At 48.1% G+C, this 17,816-nt stretch overlaps 1 protein-coding gene across 3 annotated transcripts in view; it reads left to right on the top strand.

The window, feature by feature from the left end:
- The window catches only part of GNB5 (G protein subunit beta 5), a 37,643-nt gene extending 21,721 nt beyond the window's left edge, over positions 1-15,922 (top strand). For all 3 annotated transcript variants that reach the window (XM_037054655.1, XM_037054654.1, XM_037054656.1), the window contains 8 exons: positions 1,316-1,392; positions 1,860-1,992; positions 6,497-6,640; positions 7,543-7,634; positions 11,359-11,407; positions 13,146-13,242; positions 14,223-14,389; positions 15,639-15,922. In XM_037054655.1, coding sequence (XP_036910550.1) covers positions 1,316-1,392; positions 1,860-1,992; positions 6,497-6,640; positions 7,543-7,634; positions 11,359-11,407; positions 13,146-13,242; positions 14,223-14,389; positions 15,639-15,650 — 771 coding nt within the window. In that variant the 3' untranslated portion in view covers positions 15,651-15,922. The remainder of the gene's footprint in view (positions 1-1,315; positions 1,393-1,859; positions 1,993-6,496; positions 6,641-7,542; positions 7,635-11,358; positions 11,408-13,145; positions 13,243-14,222; positions 14,390-15,638) is intronic.
- Positions 15,923-17,816: the final 1,894 nt, after the last annotated feature.

Raw genomic sequence — 17,816 nt, 5'->3', positions numbered from 1 at the left:
TCTGCATCCCTGAATGCACTGAGTAAATGTCGTGGCACGCAGCTGTGGCATGGCCTGATCAAGCGAGGCCGCAGAACCTCCTTGTAGGGAGCAAGTCCCTTGTAGGGAGCAAGCCCCTCGTGGTCGGGCCCCGGACAGTGATAAAAGTAACGACTTGACTGTTTGCAAAGACATATCGCCTACCTCCCTGGAAGACTCTCTCTCTCCCAGCACTCCTAAGCAGTGTGAGGGGTTTCTTTGCTTCTGTTTATGCCTTAACATGGCATAAAGCATACACTGCCTGATTTCCGGGGAGCCTTGGGGTCGCCACGAGCGGCCCCTGGCAGGGAACATAGCCATTACTTGTAAGGAAAGGGGCCTGGACGCCCTGTGCCGAGAGAGTGGCCAGCCCACCTTATTCACTGGAGGACAGTAGGTTATTCTTGGCCTCGGAAAGACTGAGTGACAGTGGAATTTTGACAGGCAGTTGTGGGCCCATATTTCTCCACAAAAACACAGACAGAATCATACCAGGAAGGACCAGCGGCACTTGAATGTCCTGTGCAAATCTAGCCCTTTTCCCTCCCTTTACAGATGGAAAGTGAGACTGAGTGAGTACGGTGGCTGGTTTGTGGGGGCTGCACTTGTTGCTGGTGTTGGAACCAGAGTATTGGATGGTGGCGTTGTTTGCTTATCTGCACGCAGCAGGACGTGGGTGACTTGACCACCACCCGGAAGCCAGGGACTGTTAGGCCTGGTTCTTTATGCCTCTATGTTATAGGCTCTTTCTCATCCCAGAGCAGAACTCAAGATCACCTCCCCGCCCCCATCCATGCCTTCCCAGGAATGGTTCTAGGACCCATGGTGGACAGAGGCTCTGTACATGCACAAGTAAACAAATGTATAACATACGTGTAAAATGTCATTCAAAAATATTTGTTGAAAATAGGGGGAGTCAGAGTAGATAAGGCAATGTATATATTGGAACTGAAATATGGATGAAACTTTCAAATAAAAGGAGCCCCAGTATTTATTCAGAAGAACACGGGGCGAGGGAGGAGGTATAACATTAAGAAAGAAGTAAAACATTAAGGAATTTTTGGTGGTCGAGATTTTTAACTTTTAGAATAAACGATAAAACATTTGGTTGACTGTATGGGGCTGAGCGAGTCTTCTCGACAATCTCAAGCTGATTGTCACCCTCCCACCCCACTGCCTTTGAAGCTATAACCTGATTCAGTAAGATCACCAGTGACTCTGTTTAAGTTGCATGTTAAGATGTTAGTGCACATAAATGCCCTCGTTTATCCTGTGAACGGTTCGTCCTGTGTTTCAGGAGCACGCGGTCACCATGCCCTGCACGTGGGTGATGGCGTGTGCGTACGCCCCGTCAGGATGCGCCATCGCGTGTGGGTAAGTACAGCCTGCGGTGGCTCTTCAGATTCCCCATGAGCCGCAGACACCGTTGCACCAGGGGGAACACGCAAGCAAACCAGAACGTGCAGTTTTGTTTGCTTGTTAAGCAGTGCGTTACATTCTTCTCTGAACTTTGTTAAAGAAAAAAGGGCACAAAAATCGATTTCATAATTATTTTCATTAGAGACCAACAGTAGCATAAGCTTTAAACCTATTCCCCTCACTCTCAAATGCTGGTGGTGAGGACTGTAAATTGGTGCAAACATTTTGGAAAGCATGTTGGTAATGTGTATCAGAAACTTTGAAAACTTTGTAACCTTCAGTCTAGTGATTTCGCATCTAAGAACCCTGGAGTCACAGCCAGCGTTACCCCAGCCCAGCCACAGTGTGACTCTGAGGACGCGTGCACCTAGGTATTCTGTTGCCCTGTCTCAGCACCTGACACTTCTTTCTCTCCATGCTAGTGGCTTAGATAATAAGTGTTCCGTGTACCCACTGACGTTCGACAAAAATGAAAACATGGCTGCCAAAAAGAAGTCTGTTGCTATGCACACCAACTACCTGTCGGCCTGCAGCTTCACCAACTCCGACATGCAGGTACGCAAGGGGCCCTCCCCGGGGTCAGCCTGCCAGAGGGCAGGGTCCATGGTGGACCACTCAGGGAGGATAGAGGAAGCTTTTCCAGTGTCCTTTTAACAGGAGGGGTGCTCTAGAGGAAGTTCCTATTGTTCCTCTTTGGTTATTGTTGTTATTATTCTAAGTAAAATCAGAAACACGGGAAGTCAGGGCTCTTGGCTACTGATGGAGTTGAGATAAACCGCATTCCCTACTGAGCATCCTCCTCTACCGGACTTGTTGGGGGTGGGTCAGGGGACCTGCTGGGGTGGCGGGCATTCCCGTCTCCCAGTCTGAGCTGTGGCTCCAGTGTACGTACGTGTGTGAGACTTCACTGAGCTCCATGGTGGTGCACTTTGCACACCTCACTGAATCTGCTTGACACCCCTGTTTCAACAGATGCAAAAGGAAGAAGCTTTAGAGAGTAAATCTGTGCCCCACGTTGAGTAAACCCCGAGTGAAAACAGTACTTTCACACTTGGACTACATTTTCTTAGTAAGTTGTGAAAGCATACCGTAGTTTATTTATCCACGTCTATTCAGCACACCTTCCTGGGTGTCCGCCGCCCACGTTGCCAGATACCCCATGGCTATGGGACTGGAAGCCCATAGTTTCTGCCCACAGGGACCTTTGTGAAAACCAGTTGTGACTGCACAGCGGGGGAGGCTGGGAGCTCAGAGTGGGAGGGGTGGTCACAAACTTGGTGGAGTGGTCTGGGCCAGCCTCGGAGGGCGCGGGTGTTGCCAGTGAGGTGTGAGGGGAGCACAGAGGAAAGCAGCACGAAAAGGGGGTACCCTGAATGCCCTGCAGGTGGAGGGCAGCCTTGCAGGGGCTGGCTCAGATTTGGGTTTGTTTTAAGGAGGAACATCTCTGAGTCAGATTAAGTCCTTCCGTGGCCCACTCTGGCTTCAGCTGACTCATGTCAGCAAGGGAGGCTGGCAGCAGGTGACTGGGTCGTTTTTTAATTGCTGACAAGGGATCATTCAGACTTGAAGTATAGTGTTTACACCTGGTATTTGAGGCCAGGAGCCTTGCAGACCTGTACAGCAGGGGGCACTATGGCCCCAGCTGGCTGCAGTGGCTAGAACCAGGTGCCTTTGAGCCTGAGAAGTAGCCAAAGCAAGAGAAGGTGCTTAGTCTGGAAGAAGGAGGCCACAGAGGGATGCGGGGACAGTGGGTGGTCAGGCATCTGAAGAGCCTCTGGTGGACCCTCTCTGTGTGGCCACCTGCTGGAGGTGGACATTAAAGGGGCATCAGTAAGGTAGAAAGTGGGTTTTTCCTAACAAGAACGAGACAGCTGTAATGGAGGGAAGTCCCGCTGACGACGCCAGCCACCTCGGCAGGGCACAGGTCTTGGCTCAGAGTCAGAGAGCTGGGACCAAATCCGGGCCCACCGCGTTCTAGCTGGTGCATCCTAAGCAGGGTTGTGTTCTGTGTTTTGTTTCTCTCACCTGCGAGTGAGGTTGGTAATAAATTCCTCTGTCATAAGGTTTTCTGGGAATTAAATCAGGTGACTCATGTAAATACTTAGTACATACAGTCCCTGATAAATTATCAGTAAGTGTTGGCTCTTACTGTTTTATTAATATTAGCAGAAAAATTTAGATGCATGGCCTCGTTTGGGTACTAAGGAACTAATGAACCTTAAGCTTCCTTGCACCTCTGGGAGGTGGGATGAAAAAGAAAACCTCATGTGGCCGGTGTGAGACAGTGGAATTGAACCTACACATTTTTCACGCTCCTGAGGAGACAAGTGACACTGAGTCAGAGGTTCTGTTCAGTGCATTTTTGCTCGTGAATGTTTGGTCTTTAAAATTTATTTATGCTTACACTGTAATGAAGATCACAACAATTTTGTTAAAATAATTAAAGGTTTACTTTTAACTTTTAAAAACTATTCATTAGTTTGCTTCAAGAGTTAGTCTGTGGTAATCACTTAAAGCGTCCCAGAAAAGATTGGAGGTCGTTGACCCTTCACCAGTGTCAGGACAGGAACAGCGTGGGGCCGGCACTAGTGGGCGTGGGCCTGCAGAGCCTGGAGGAACCTGCAGCACGTTACAAATATAAGTACCCAAATTGAGATGTTGTCGAAGTCTTGTGTGTTCATAAGCTACTTTACCAGCCTTGCTCACCCTGTCGGATGTACACTGGAGGGAAGCTGACACTGCAGGGGCTTTGCAGCCTTGGGAATGCCCCAAATTTGAGAGCCACCCCCGCAGCGGGGACTTGGAGGAGGACCTTGGGGACTAGGCCCAAGAAGCCTGAGAGCTCCAGAACTCACCCAGCTCTTGCTCCAGGGAGAGGCTCCAGAGTGGCCTCGGTCTTCGCTGGCTGCGAAGAGGTCCTAGGCCTCTCCAGGCTTCCCAGCAAGAAACCAGTGCCGAGACAGGGCAGCCAGCGGACGCAGGGCCAGTGGGGGAGCAGGGTCCCCACTTTGTAATGTGTTCCCTTTCTGCAGAGGAAAGGAGAGTCTTTGTAAGCGCTAGGAGTGGCATGCAAGAGAGAAGGGGACAGACTGGGCAGTAGGGAGAGGGATGGGGGCACAAGACCACCAGCACATGGACATTGGAAGTGCAATGGTCAGTGGGTGCATCGCATGCTAGCCGCCCTTAAGACCTGATTCCTATTTTCTTTCCTCAGCCGTCACTGATTATCAGCCACTGAGGGCTGTCTGTTGTGGGCACTTAACATTGCCAGAGCCACTTCCTGTACTGTTTTATCACCTCGCCCAGGCCCGGGGAGCAGCCAGAAGGTGGGGCACAGGGAGGTTCCGCCATGGCCTGCAGTTCCCTCCATGGCTTCCCTTGACCAAGCTGGCTCCCAGATGCTGCAGCGCAGGCAGCTGGGGCTCTGAGCCCATCAATCCTGGATCCCCAGTGCTTTCCCCTCTACCCCATGGGGGTATGCCTAGCCGGAGGCCAGGCCTCGCACACGCGGGCTCGGCCCTGTGCCTATGCCAGGCACCCCAATGTTCCTCTCCCTGTGCGGGCCGGTCTTTACTTGAAAGCTATACAGAGGCTGCCGAGGGATAACTGCATTGACCTGACAGATTCTCCAAAAATGTACCCTTGATCTTGTCATTCTTCTGGGAAGCTTCCCATAGCTTCTTTTTGTCTATAGGCTATGGTCTTCACCCTGCACAGGCAGGCGCTTCACTCAGCACAGATGCAGGCGGTCACTCGCAGGGCCCTCCCTCATTCCCCTGCCAGCTCTCGCTCACCCTCTGAGACCAGCTCAGATGATGTCCGAGTGCATCTGCTGCCCCTCCCTGGGCCTGCCTGTGTCTCAGCACTTCTCACACTCTGTCCTAGGTGTCTTTGTCTTGTCTACAAGACCGTCAGAAAAACTTGCCATTCAACAACACCAGACCTACTGCGGTGAGGGAGAGAACCCCATCCTGAGAATCTCTAGAGTGTCCCAAAGTGGAGAAATCAGGGAAGGGTACTTGGAGGGTTTCAGGGACTTGGCTGGGTGATTTTAAAGTGGATCTGTCACTGTGGGAAACTGGTTGATGATACAATCACTTTGGATTGGTCTGCCCGGCGAGGCAAGGGTCTTAAAGCCAGTCTTGATGAGCAAGCTCTTACTTAGTCTTGATAAGTTGTTTAGCTGATTCACAGTCTCACTTTGCAGGAGCAGGTATCTCCTAGAGCAAGCTGGTAGGTTATTTTTACTTGGCTGCAGTATTGTTTAGCATAGGACAAGCAAAGTATGCCTGGTCCTGGAACTGATTAACACGGGGACATGGAAGTAGATTGGTTTCGGTTTTTACTGCCAATCCTGTTAAACTGGGTGAGTCCAGGAGAGCAGAGACCAAGATTTAATCTTTCTGCTAATCCTAATGCCCAGCAGAGCGCCTGGACGCCGTCGGCGCACAGCAGGTGCGCTCCTACGGGCACTGTGCGTGTGTGTGTGCATGCCAGCGCATGTCTGTGGCCTTGGGAGCCTCTGGGCAGCTCTCTGGTCTGGGAAGAAGCAGCAGTAGGAGAATGTGGCCAACAAAAGGCTGCCTCAACCCTTGCTGCCCCAGATGGGGTCCAGCGGCCAGCATTGGCACCACCTGGGAGTTTGTGAGAACTACAGAATCTCAGGACTCACCCCAACTCCGAATTAACCAGCAGCCGGGTGACTGGGGGGCTCAGTCACGTCTGAGAAGCACTTCAGGCCTCTGGTCTGCACGGCAGTGGGCGCGGCTCTGTTTAGCAGAGGCTCCCTGAGCATGTCCGGTGGGCCAGGCAGGCGCAGGTCCCGCGGGCACAGGGAAGCCTCGCAGATTTCATACCCTGGAGGAGGACAGGGACAGAAACACAGCTGACCATCAGACCATCGGACATGGATTTCTTGCTCAGTATGGGAGAAACACTAATGCACCTGAACCCAGATGCAGTGAGGTGTGTGTCTGTATGTTTAAAGAGCCTTCTTTTCCCTGACGGACTTGCCCTGACAAAGGTGAGGTCATGACAGCAGTGTCCTTTCCTGTGGCAGATCCTGACGGCCAGCGGCGACGGGACGTGTGCCCTATGGGACGTGGAGAGCGGGCAGCTGCTGCAGAGCTTCCATGGGCACGGGGCCGACGTGCTCTGCTTGGACCTGGCCCCCTCAGAAACGGGGAACACCTTCGTGTCTGGGGTAAAGACCTGAGGAAAATGTTGAGGGTCCTTCGCCCGCCAGGGGGGCCTGTGGGGGCCATTGGTGGCACTTCCTAGGACTGCATGGGATACGTCCCTTCAGAAGGGGTTGCAGGGGCTCCTCAGCTCCCTGCTGCTGCCCAGCTCCCGCAGCCACGGTGGTGCTCGGAGGGTGGTGACAGCTGTGAGGGCCTCCCATTCTGCCCCTGACCTGGGATGCCACATCGTAGTCCCCAAGCAGGACGACAGGACTGCTCTGTGGGAACTGACCAAAACACTCCTAGAACCATGAGAGTATAAAATGAGGTTTTCATTTTTATGAATCTGGGTTTTTACAGGTCTTGAGCTGGAAGCCTAGGGAGGTGACTGCGCAGACAACCAGCTAACTGCTGGCAGGCCCGTGCCTGGACTCCTACTTAGCCAATCCCCAGCTGGGAATGCTGCTGAGGTGCAGAGGGCCCCGGGGCACCGACAGCACCCCCTGTGCCCTGGGCTGCCCCAGACACCTGGGGGAAAGCTGGGAGGTCTGCCCGCCCTCCCCTCTGGGCTTAGAGAGGCAGAGATAAACAGGAAGGAGGAAGGAAAAGGGAAAATGAAGAGATGGCAATGCCCGTGGGAAGGTAAGAAGTGGGCTCTGGAGAGTTTGTAGCCACTCAGAAAGCAGCCAAAGAAGAAAACAGTACCGGAGGAAGCTGCGTGCGTCCCTCATGCCCCTCCCACTGTGGCCTGCTGAAGACGCAGTAGTTGGGGAAAGCAGCCTTGAGTGAAGCTAGTCTCCAAATGGCATGTTGTCAGCCCTTTACTAATGGGACATACACCATATGTGTCACATGACTGGAACTCATGTCTGTCTGTAGACAGTCCCTACAGCACCCATGACTCTGGGTAACTTTGCATTTGTAGGGATGTGACAAGAAAGCCATGGTGTGGGACATGCGCTCCGGCCAGTGTGTGCAGGCCTTTGAGACACATGAATCCGACATCAACAGTGTCCGGTGAGTGAGTAGGGTGTTCTCACTGCTGCTCTGCTCTCCGGTGCCCCCAGGTGTGGAGTTGTCCTGAGCCCGGGGACCGCCTCCAGGCTCAGTGTACTTGGGGGAGCGAGGCCTCCCCAGCAAGAAGGGCTGATTTGCAGTGGGACCGAATGGCACTCCAGATCTCGTGGAGAATTTTTGTATGGTTGTACTAGGGGCACAGATACCACCCTCCCTATTGATTCAGTATTTCTCATTCATTCAACAAATGTGTATTGACTCCTGATATGCTAGACATCATTCCAGGAACTGGGAGTACAGTTCTGAACAAGATGACAAGGTCTCTGCTTTCCTGTAGGAGACAAGACAGAGCACGATAAACAAATGTACCATTTAATTTAAGATACTGCTAAGTGCTATGAAAAACAGTAAAACAAGGAGATGTGATGGGATGGGTCATTCCTTAGATGGGTCAGGGAGGGCCTCTCTGAGAAGACAATATTTAATTTGAGGCCAGGATGATACAGGAGCCAGGCTTGCTAAGAGCTGGGGAAGATGAGGTGTTAAGTGACCTAACAAAAGACAAGATTGTTGAGTCTGGGGGAAAGAGGTGGCTGATGTGAGCTAGGAGGTCTGTCCAGGAAGTATCCAGCCATGCACTATAAAAAAACATTTCTTGAAGAAAATATAAGAAACAGTGTACAGAGAACAATGATGTCTCAGTCCCCTTTGAAGTAGGCCCCTTGAGACCTCACACAGTTATCCCAGTGTCTCTTACACTGTTTTGAACAGTGGAAGCAGAATCCTTTCTGGGAACCGCCATCAGCTGCCCAGTCATATTTTCCTGAATTTCATCGATGGACTGAAATCTCTTCCTTTCTAAAGTGATTTAGTTTTGGGAAAAGCCAGAAGTTGCAGCGTGCTAAATCTGGGCTGTAGTGGGGCTGAGTCACCTGGGTGATTTGATGTTTCACCAAAAANTCTTGAAGAAAATATAAGAAACCGTGTACAGAGAACAATGATGTCTCAGTCCCCTTTGAAGTAGGCCCCTTGAGACCTCACACAGTTCTCCCAGTGTCTCTTACACTGTTTTGAACAGTGGAAGCAGAATCCTTTCTGGGAACCGCCATCAGCTGCCCAGTCATATTTTCCTGAATTTCATCGATGGACTGAAATCTCTTCCTTTCTAAAGTGATTTAGTTTTGGGAAAAGCCAGAAGTTGCAGCGTGCTAAATCTGGGCTGTAGTGGGGCTGAGTCACCTGGGTGATTTGATGTTTCACCAAAAAACTCTGCATGAGACATGATACATGAACAGGCATGTCGTTGTAATGAAACTGCCAATCACCAGTTGCCCATAGCTGTGGCCATTTTCGTCATATTACATCTCTCAACTGACGAAGAACCTTGAGGTAGCACTCCTTGTTAATTGTTTGGCCTGGAGGGACATACTCGTGATAGACAACACCTTCCCAATCAAAAAACACAGTTAACATGTCTTGATCTTGGCTGCGACTTTGCCACACCTTTTTCAGGCATGGAGAACTAGGCAACTTCCATTGGGACGACTGGGCCTTCATTTCCAGCTCATAGCTGTGGACCCACAATTCATCTCTGGTGATGACCTTCTTGAGGGAATCTGGTTCGCTGGTAGCTGTTTGAATCAAGCCATTAGCAACTGCAGCACAATGTTTTTTCTGCTCTGGTAGCAGAAGCAGTAGAATGAACTTTGCCACAACACATTTCGTGCCAAGATCCTGCATCAAAATCTCAGACACAGTAGTTTTGGGAATCCCAGGTCAGCTTCTAGGTCTCGCACTGTCAGTAACTGATCTTCGTTGATTGCAACCTGTACACGTTCAACATTCTCAGGTGGTCTGCTTATTGCAGGCCTTCCAGAACATGGGTCACTTTCAACAGATTCTCAACCATCTTTGAAGTGTTTATGTGACATTTTTATTGGTATTGCACTCACTGTATTATCCATGAAAGCCTACTGAATTATCCAAATAGTTTCTGCAGAGGAATGGTCAAGCTTACAACAAAATCTGATGCAGATTTGTTGCTGTACTTGTTCAGTCATTTTGAATGTGATGGCCACACAGTGCACATGCTCACTCAACAGCACCTACTGCCCCCACTGACTAGTACAGTGAAGTCGTCATTGTTCACACATGTGCACTCCAGTCCAGTCTTCTTGGCCATCAGGTTATTGATGTCATGCACACTGTTACTGTTATACCAACAATGGCTGGACTTTTTCCAGGCAGAGCTTGTATGTTTGACCTGTAAAGGATCCCTCTGGCTGCTGTATGGAGAAGAGGTTGTAGGGGAGTGAAAATGGGAGTATGACATCCAGGTAGAAGGTAGTTGCATGAGTTCAAGAAAGGATGGCAGCTAAAGAAAACATAGTAGAGGCAGGAACGTCTAGGATTGGGAATGTTCTGAGATCTTACCCATCCTGCAAGCTGCAAGTTAGGTTGCCACAATTTCATGGATGTTGGTACAAAACACCACTTTCTGGGTTAGAGATGAAGGACAGTTTACTGCTTGTAGCTGGGGCAATAGCCAGAGCATCAGCATTTTTATGCTGGTTCCCTGAGCCCCAGTTCCACAGGGTGACATGAAAAGGGACAAATGATATGCAGGCTCTATGAACTGGATCCCAAGACAGGTCAGGGCTTGACATAGAAATTTGGAAGGCGGCACTGTCCAGACGGTATGTATATAAAGTAGAATCACCCAAGAATCTTCATTATGCTTAGTGGGCAATACTAGATTGTTCCCCTTAAAAATAAGAAGAAAATAAGAAGACTTAATTACTTTAGTAGTAGAAGTGTTAGTAAGAATTGTCCAGCTTCCTGCGCTCAAATAGAGGATATAAGGTGAAAGAAGAAAGACTGTCACTTTTTGCAAATGTCCAGGATTACCCAGAAAATCAAGGGAAATTAATCCAGAATTTACCACAGATAGTAAATGAAGTCACTAAGGTGCAGGATAGAATATCCACAAAACTAAGTCAACTCCGTATGTTTTCATGAAATGGTTAAAAATGCACATTCTCTCCCCTCTGCTCTGCCTCTACCCTAGACCCTCTTCCTCTAATGGCTGTCGTTCCGTCCGGTCTCAACAAGAGAATGACCGTGACAGACAGAAATAATCATCGTTTGGTGAATGCTTTCTGTTTGGTACCATGCCCCATCCTTTGCACACACAGTCTTGTTTCATTTTGACAACAGAGAATGTACATTGTCATCCTCACTTTTCAGATGAGGACACTGAGGCTGGGCAAGGTGAAGTCACTTGCCACAAGGACCCCATGCAGTGCGTGGTCAGTGCAGAGATCTGCTTGTGGCTCTGTGTCTCTGGCTCCAGTGTCTGTGTGTATAGCCACTTGCTCATCCCTGAGCTCTGAGCCAAGTCATGGGAATGAGGCATGTGGTCGAGGAAAACTACGGTACAGGGACCTGCCCTGTGCTCCATGTCTGGTGGAGATTCCCACATTATCTTGTTCACTCCTCACCAACACTCTGCAAGGCCAGTGTCACTGTCCCCTATTTGCAGGGGAGAACACCAGAGGCCCATGGGTGTGCCAGATGAGCTTTTCCTGGCCCTTGAGACAAGTGGTCCTTAGGACGCTAGAAGTGGAGATTCTGCGTCCGAGGGCCTGGCCCAGGCTCTGACAGGCACTGGGAGTGGGGCACCACTCTGAATAAAGTGCTTTCTCCCTGAATGTCCTCTCTGCAGGTACTACCCCAGTGGAGATGCCTTTGCCTCGGGGTCTGATGACGCTACGGTACGTTTCTGAGCTACCAGGACCTTTTCCTGTTTGAAAGAGATATGCTCACTTCAGTTTGTTTTTTAAAATACCTTTTTTCAGATCGCAAAAATAATGTGTATTCAATGAAAAAAATTGGGGGAAAGATTGAATTATCTTAATCTCCCTACCTAAGAAAAATCACAATTGCATGAATTCCTGTTCCTTTTCTTTTAAAAAAAAAAGTGCTTTGTAATTGTGGGTTTTTTCCACTTAACAGTAGATTGTGAACATTTTCCCATGCCAATAAATGTTTTTCTACATTATATTTTCTTAATGATGGAGAAGTTTCCCAGGTTATAGACATGCCATCATTTACTTTTACTAGTCTTCAAGTTTTGGACATTTAGGATTTCAAGGTTTTATGTTTTATTTTTTCTGCTAAAAAGCACTGCTATACATAAATATTTTTGGAACCTCTCACTGTTTACTTAGAATTAATTCTTAGAAATGAACTAGTTTTAAGGCTTTTGATACTAATTGAAAACTTTTGTTGACTGATTTTTTAAGAGAATAAGAAGTACCTTCTTGTACTCTGAAAACACCAAATAAGTATTAAATAAGGTTTTCATTCTGATTTACTACTGTGGAAGAAATTACAAAGGAATAGATTGAGAGTTTGATAATAATGAAAATTTAAAACATGTGTGTGTCAGAAAATGTATAACAAGATATAGTGTATACATTTTGGAAAAATCCTTGCTATGTGTATCACAGACCAAATTGAAATCCTTAGGAATGAATGGGGTTGCATAATCAATAAGATAAATATTGCAGTGTTAAAAAAAGATACAGTGCAGACCATTTACAAAGCAGTACATCCAAAATGGCAGATAAACTCACAATGTCTTTAAAGTTATCTCTAATCCAAGAAATGCGGGTTTCAATGGTCACATGCTCCATCGCTACAGAAATGCTCAGTGGCCCAGATGGTGCAGGGACGGGGCCGGGGACAAGCCTGAACCAGGACCCTTGGCACCAGCCTTCTAGAAAGTAGTTCTGTGGTACGGGCGTAAGAACTTCCAGGGTGTCTCTGCCCTTTGATCTGGACATGCTGCTTCTTGGAATTCTAGTCTAAAGATTCTTTTCCTTAGCTGCTGTAAGGAAAATATGAAGGATTTTTACATAAGAATAATCACCATGCTAGAGACAGAAATGTCTAGAATTTTATTACAAAAGAGAAAAATTAGACACAAGCAAAACACTTAAACAGAGGATGGCTAAATAGATTCTGCTGTATCTATATGAAGAATATTCAACAACCCCCCCAATGTTAATCATTGGGGGGGGGGTTAAGATTATTTAATGATAGGAGAAAATTACACATAAAATAGAAGTAAGACTGAAGGACACAGACATTAGACAGTACCTCTAGGATTTGGGGCAACTTTCATTTTTTATGCATTTTTTCCTGAATTTGCTACAATTAACATGTATCCTTCATCAGAAAAAAAGAATGGGTTTCATTCTGTATTTGAAACACATGTTCTGTAAAAGAAAGACATCTTCTGTATTTGCTGTTTCTTTAAATCTCCACTGATCCATGGAGATTAATAGAAATTGGGATTGAGGGAGAAAATACTAGGAGAGAAAACCAAAGGGGTATTTCCCTTACCTCTCCAACTGCACAAGCCATTGGCTCCGCCATGAGCCCTGTGGTCTTCGCCTCCCCAAACTGCAGCCAGAAGTGCGTGCTTCTTTGTTGTTTGCTCCCCAGTGTCGCCTCTATGACCTCCGGGCAGACAGGGAGGTCGCCATCTATTCCAAAGAGAGTATCATATTTGGAGCCTCCAGCGTGGACTTCTCCCTCAGTGGTAAGATTTTTTTTTTTTTCAGAAACTTTCCAAAGACCGTGAAACAGGACCTAAGTGAAACGCAGCTCCCTGTCAAGCTGCCTCTCAGCCAAAGTTCCTGTGGGCCGATATGCTAAGTGGTCTACTTTTGTGCCAGACTTTCCCCACTGGGCTTCTTGACCCCCCGCTTTGCCCTGCGCTCAGCGGCTTCGCTCAGCCCGGTTCACTTCAGGGGAAATGAAGGCTGTGCCCATTAATACTGTTCTTCAGGTATCCAGGGATGGATTAATGCTGATCTGTGCAGTGCCTCCAGGCATTTCCTCCCCAGCCTTCTATTCTCCCCTTCATCCCCCAAAAGGAGTTTTTTCTGAGGTGGAAGGAGTGAAGCCATCGTCCCTTTCTCGGTGCCCTAAGCTCACGGCACCTCTGCCCTCCCAGCTGGAGAGGCTGCTAGTGAGCATTAAGCAGCATTGGTACGCTAGGTCACGGGACCAGTCAGTGTCCCCAGACACCACCCCACTCTGCATCTGAGCCTGTGTGTGCGCGCTGCTCCTCCTGCCTGAAACATCTTTTCTCCTTTCTCTGCATGGCAAACTCCTATTCAGCCCTCAAGAACCAACTCAGATGTCGCTTCCTCTGCAGTGCCCTCCTTGATCCTTCCGCTGTGATAGCACGTAGCACATAACTGAGCACCTAGAGCCCTTACCACATGGCGCTACATTATAGCTCTTACCACATGGCGCTACATTATAGCTCTTACCACATGGCGCTACAATGATTTATGTGTCTACCTGCCACTACCACCCTCCACGGGGGGAGCAGCTGTGTTCTGTCCTCTCTGAATCCCCAGGGTAGAGCACAGTACTTGACACAGAGTGGGCACTAAGTCACTGGTTATTAAATGAATGAATGAGTGAACAAATGAGCAGTCCAGCAGGTGAGTGTCATGAAAAGAAAAACACAAAGGAACTGGTTTAATAACCATCATACCCTGCTTCCAGGTCGCCTGCTGTTTGCTGGATACAACGATTATACCATCAATGTCTGGGATGTTCTCAAGGGCTCTCGAGTCTCCATCCTGTTTGGACATGAAAACCGTGTCAGTACTCTCCGAGTTTCCCCTGATGGGACTGCTTTTTGCTCAGGGTCATGGGATCACACCCTACGGGTAAGAGAGGAGTTCTCCTACTTTACTGTGTGTGTGGAGAAGAGGTGTGATTGGCCTTCCTGAAAACAGAAGACAGAGGGAGCTCGGACAGGTCCAGACAGCCACCTGGAGCTCTAATTTGAGCTCTGCTCACAGCCACAGAAGGAACGAGTAGCCTGGTAGGTAGTAAGTTCCCCATTCACTCAGGTGTTCAAGCATAGATTACACAACTATATATCAGCATGTAGTTGAGGGAATAGTTGGGCTAGGTGATCCAAAAGGTTCCTTTTGACCCTAAAAGTCTGATTCTTCAGAGTCTAGCCTTTGATAAACCACAGATTGCCAGTCGCTCTTCCTAGAAGTGCAGGGTCCTTCTGTGGTCGCAGACCCCTGGGAGACCCACAGAGGGGCTCCCAGAGGCCCCTGAAGTCCCTGACATTATATGACAGATTGTGTGTGTGCCTTTTTCTGGGAAGTGCCTCCCTGTGGCCCTTTTTTTTTTAGATTCTCAAAAAGATCCATGGCTTTGTTGGCTCCTCAGAAATACTAGTAAAATCACCTGTGTGTAAAGCAGAGCTTACCTCTGTGGAAGACCACCAACTGGACCGTCTTAGTAGTATCTTAGAAGGGGAGAACAAAGGCAGATATTTGAGTTTTAGGGGGTTAAGGCTTCTGATGGAGGGACTTAACAAGGCTCGGACAGATGTGTGGCATGAGGGTTTAAGACTGCTGGATGCAGGCTGAGGGGAGGGGGTTCTGAAGATGGTCTTGAAAATGAGTAATTTGATACTGCGTATTTTTTCTGACAAGCAGGTCTCTTCCAAAGAGGATACTTGAGTAGTCTGTGGGGTAAAAAAGTAAAGTTATTCTTGCAAAGTTCCTAAAACAAGCAATTTGTGACTTCACCTTCCTGGGCAGCAATTGCCTCAATTAGTACAGTCGCATTACTGCACCGAGAGAGTTGTGTGGGTTCAGGGGGTTCAGTTGTCAGAGTCCCCCATCTGATAGTCTCCTATCAGAGAGTCTCCCTGATAGGAGGCCACAGATGCCCTTCAGACAGTTAACTAAGGGAGGGCGGGGATTAGACCCAAACAGCACTTTTGAGTTGTTAAGAGTAGAGTGTTTTATTTTCCAGGACATGCACGTGCTGTGTTTTGGATGGAGTGTGTGTGTGTGTGTGTGTGTGTAAAGAGACTGATTTTCTCCCTTTAAACTCAGGCTTTACAAGTTGTTAACCATAAGGGACTAACAGTTATCTGTGTATTTGCAGGTCTGGGCTTGATCATCTCCTCCAATACACATTAGATACCTGAGGCTAGAATTTGACATCGTCACGTGTAAATAGAGCTGACTTTTAGAGGATGTGAGAGTTTATCACAGCTTTGCTCCGGGGAGCCACTCCACGGCTGAAAGGTCACCAAACATCTCCAGTATCACTATTAAAATCACCACCCCCAGAAAATGCCACTGTGAGCCTTCAGCACTGGGAGGGCACCTTCAAGTACAGTGTTTTGTTTTGTTTTGTTTTGTTTTTATTTTGAACACTTTTTAAATTTTATTCATTTTTAAGATTATTCTTTTTTTAACATTTTATTTATTTACCTTTAGAGGGGAAGGGAAGGAGAGAGGGAGAGAAATATCAATATATGGTTGCCTCTAGTGCGTCCCCCAATGAGAACTGGCCTGCAACCCAGGCATGTGCCCTGACTGGGAATCAAACTGCGATCCTTTGATTCATAGGCCTGCGCTCAATCCACTGAGCTACGCCAGCCAGGGCTATTTTTAAGATTATTCTTAATTATATTACTCTGAACTGATTCTGTTACCAACAGAATTTAGCACTTAATATATTTTGTGTTATTTCCTTGAATCAAATTTGTCTTCAGAGCCCTTTCAAGTCTGGTTTCCCTCAGTGTACACTGTGACCTTGGGGGTCTCCCCTGAAAGCACTGAGGTCAGTGGGCTGGGTGAGGAGGATCGTGTTAACTGGTCCGTTACAGAAGGAAGTTCCATTTTATCCAGATGTAATTAGACAAAACCACTTTTTTAAACGTGTTTTTATTGTGAAAGCATGTTTTCCAGTCTACATCATACTGTCCTTTTTCAGATAAAAGATTTTCACCTGCGTGAACTGTTAGGCATGAAGCACAGACGGGCCTACAACGGACGAGGGTGTTTGGTTTATGCATTACGTGATGATTGACATTAGTGTTGCACTTGGCCGAGCATTTTCTTTTGAGGGAAAAGCTGAATACTCTTCCTGACACAAAGGCTTCTCAGAACAACCAAAGCCTTTCTGTGTGGGGACACAGGACAGTCAACTTGTTTAGAAACTTATCACCAGTATTAGATGCATCAGGATGAGCGTCTCCCCTCAGCTAAAGTGACCTCATCCATGTCCATTGCACTCATTGCATTGAGGGTAATTACATATACAAATTAATTGATAGATTTCAAACAATGATGTCTTTGTTTTATATTGAACAATAACATAAAAGATAGCTTGTCTTTATTTGACATTCAGCATTTCCTTCTAGACGATAGCAAGTGCTTTTGTTACAGGATCCCTTTTCCTTTTTTTTGTTGTTGTTTTGTTTTTAAAGGTATAGAGGCTTATTCTTTGTTTTAGAAAATTCCTTACTCATAAAGATGGTATGCATAACGGAAGAAAAAAGTCACCTCAGATACCCAAAATCATTCCTGAGTGAGGCGTGCCTGGCAGGTGGCCCAGGGTCTGCCAGCCCCAACCCTGTGGCTCCCGAGGGCTGCGTGTGCTGAGTCCCCTGGCTCTCTGGTCTGCTCTCAGCCCTGCTGCAGCCTGGCCCTTCTCCTGAGCTAGTTCTGGCTTACAGGCCCAGCCCCAGGTCTGCCGCTCAGAGACCCTTGCAGAGCCGGAGCTGGAGCCAGCACAGCCATCAAATAGGCCTGGACTGGGCACTCCTGAAACCTCAGGGGGGTGCCAGGACAACCCTCAAAACTACATGATACTTGGTTAGGTATCATGATGGGCCGGTCAGTCAAAAATCAGCCAGGCTATCTTTTCCTCAGTTTTTTAAAAATAAACAAAATGGTTATAGTCAGTGATTTCTGAGGGTCTTAGTACACAAGAGGCCCTGGTGAGAGAAAGAAATATAAAGTCCCTGTTTGCCTGTGAGGAGCCCAGAGGGGCTGTTTCTCAGTCACCCGCCCTTTCCCCCACAGGATCCATCTGGGCCGGGGCTCAGGAAAGGCCTAGGCCCCTGGTCTCCTGCCGTGGCCTCCCCTCCCTCTCCCACAGACCCTCTCCAGCCTCTGCACTCTGACCTGGGCCTCCCAGCAGCAAAGGGAGGGAGGGCAAAGGGAGAGTCACCCAGACCCGGGGACAGCACGTCCCAGCTATGTGTTTGGAGAGGTGGAGCGCATCTTAAGTGTGTGCGCAAGAGAGGCCACAACTTTTCAGTTACAAAAG

Source organism: Sturnira hondurensis, unplaced genomic scaffold, assembly GCF_014824575.4.
Source record: "Sturnira hondurensis isolate 20B ecotype Veracruz unplaced genomic scaffold, ASM1482457v3 Scaffold0008196, whole genome shotgun sequence".
NCBI classification, from domain to species: domain Eukaryota; kingdom Metazoa; phylum Chordata; class Mammalia; order Chiroptera; family Phyllostomidae; genus Sturnira; species Sturnira hondurensis.
Note: the sequence above shows the minus strand (reverse complement) of the source record. Positions and strands in the feature narration are given on the sequence as shown.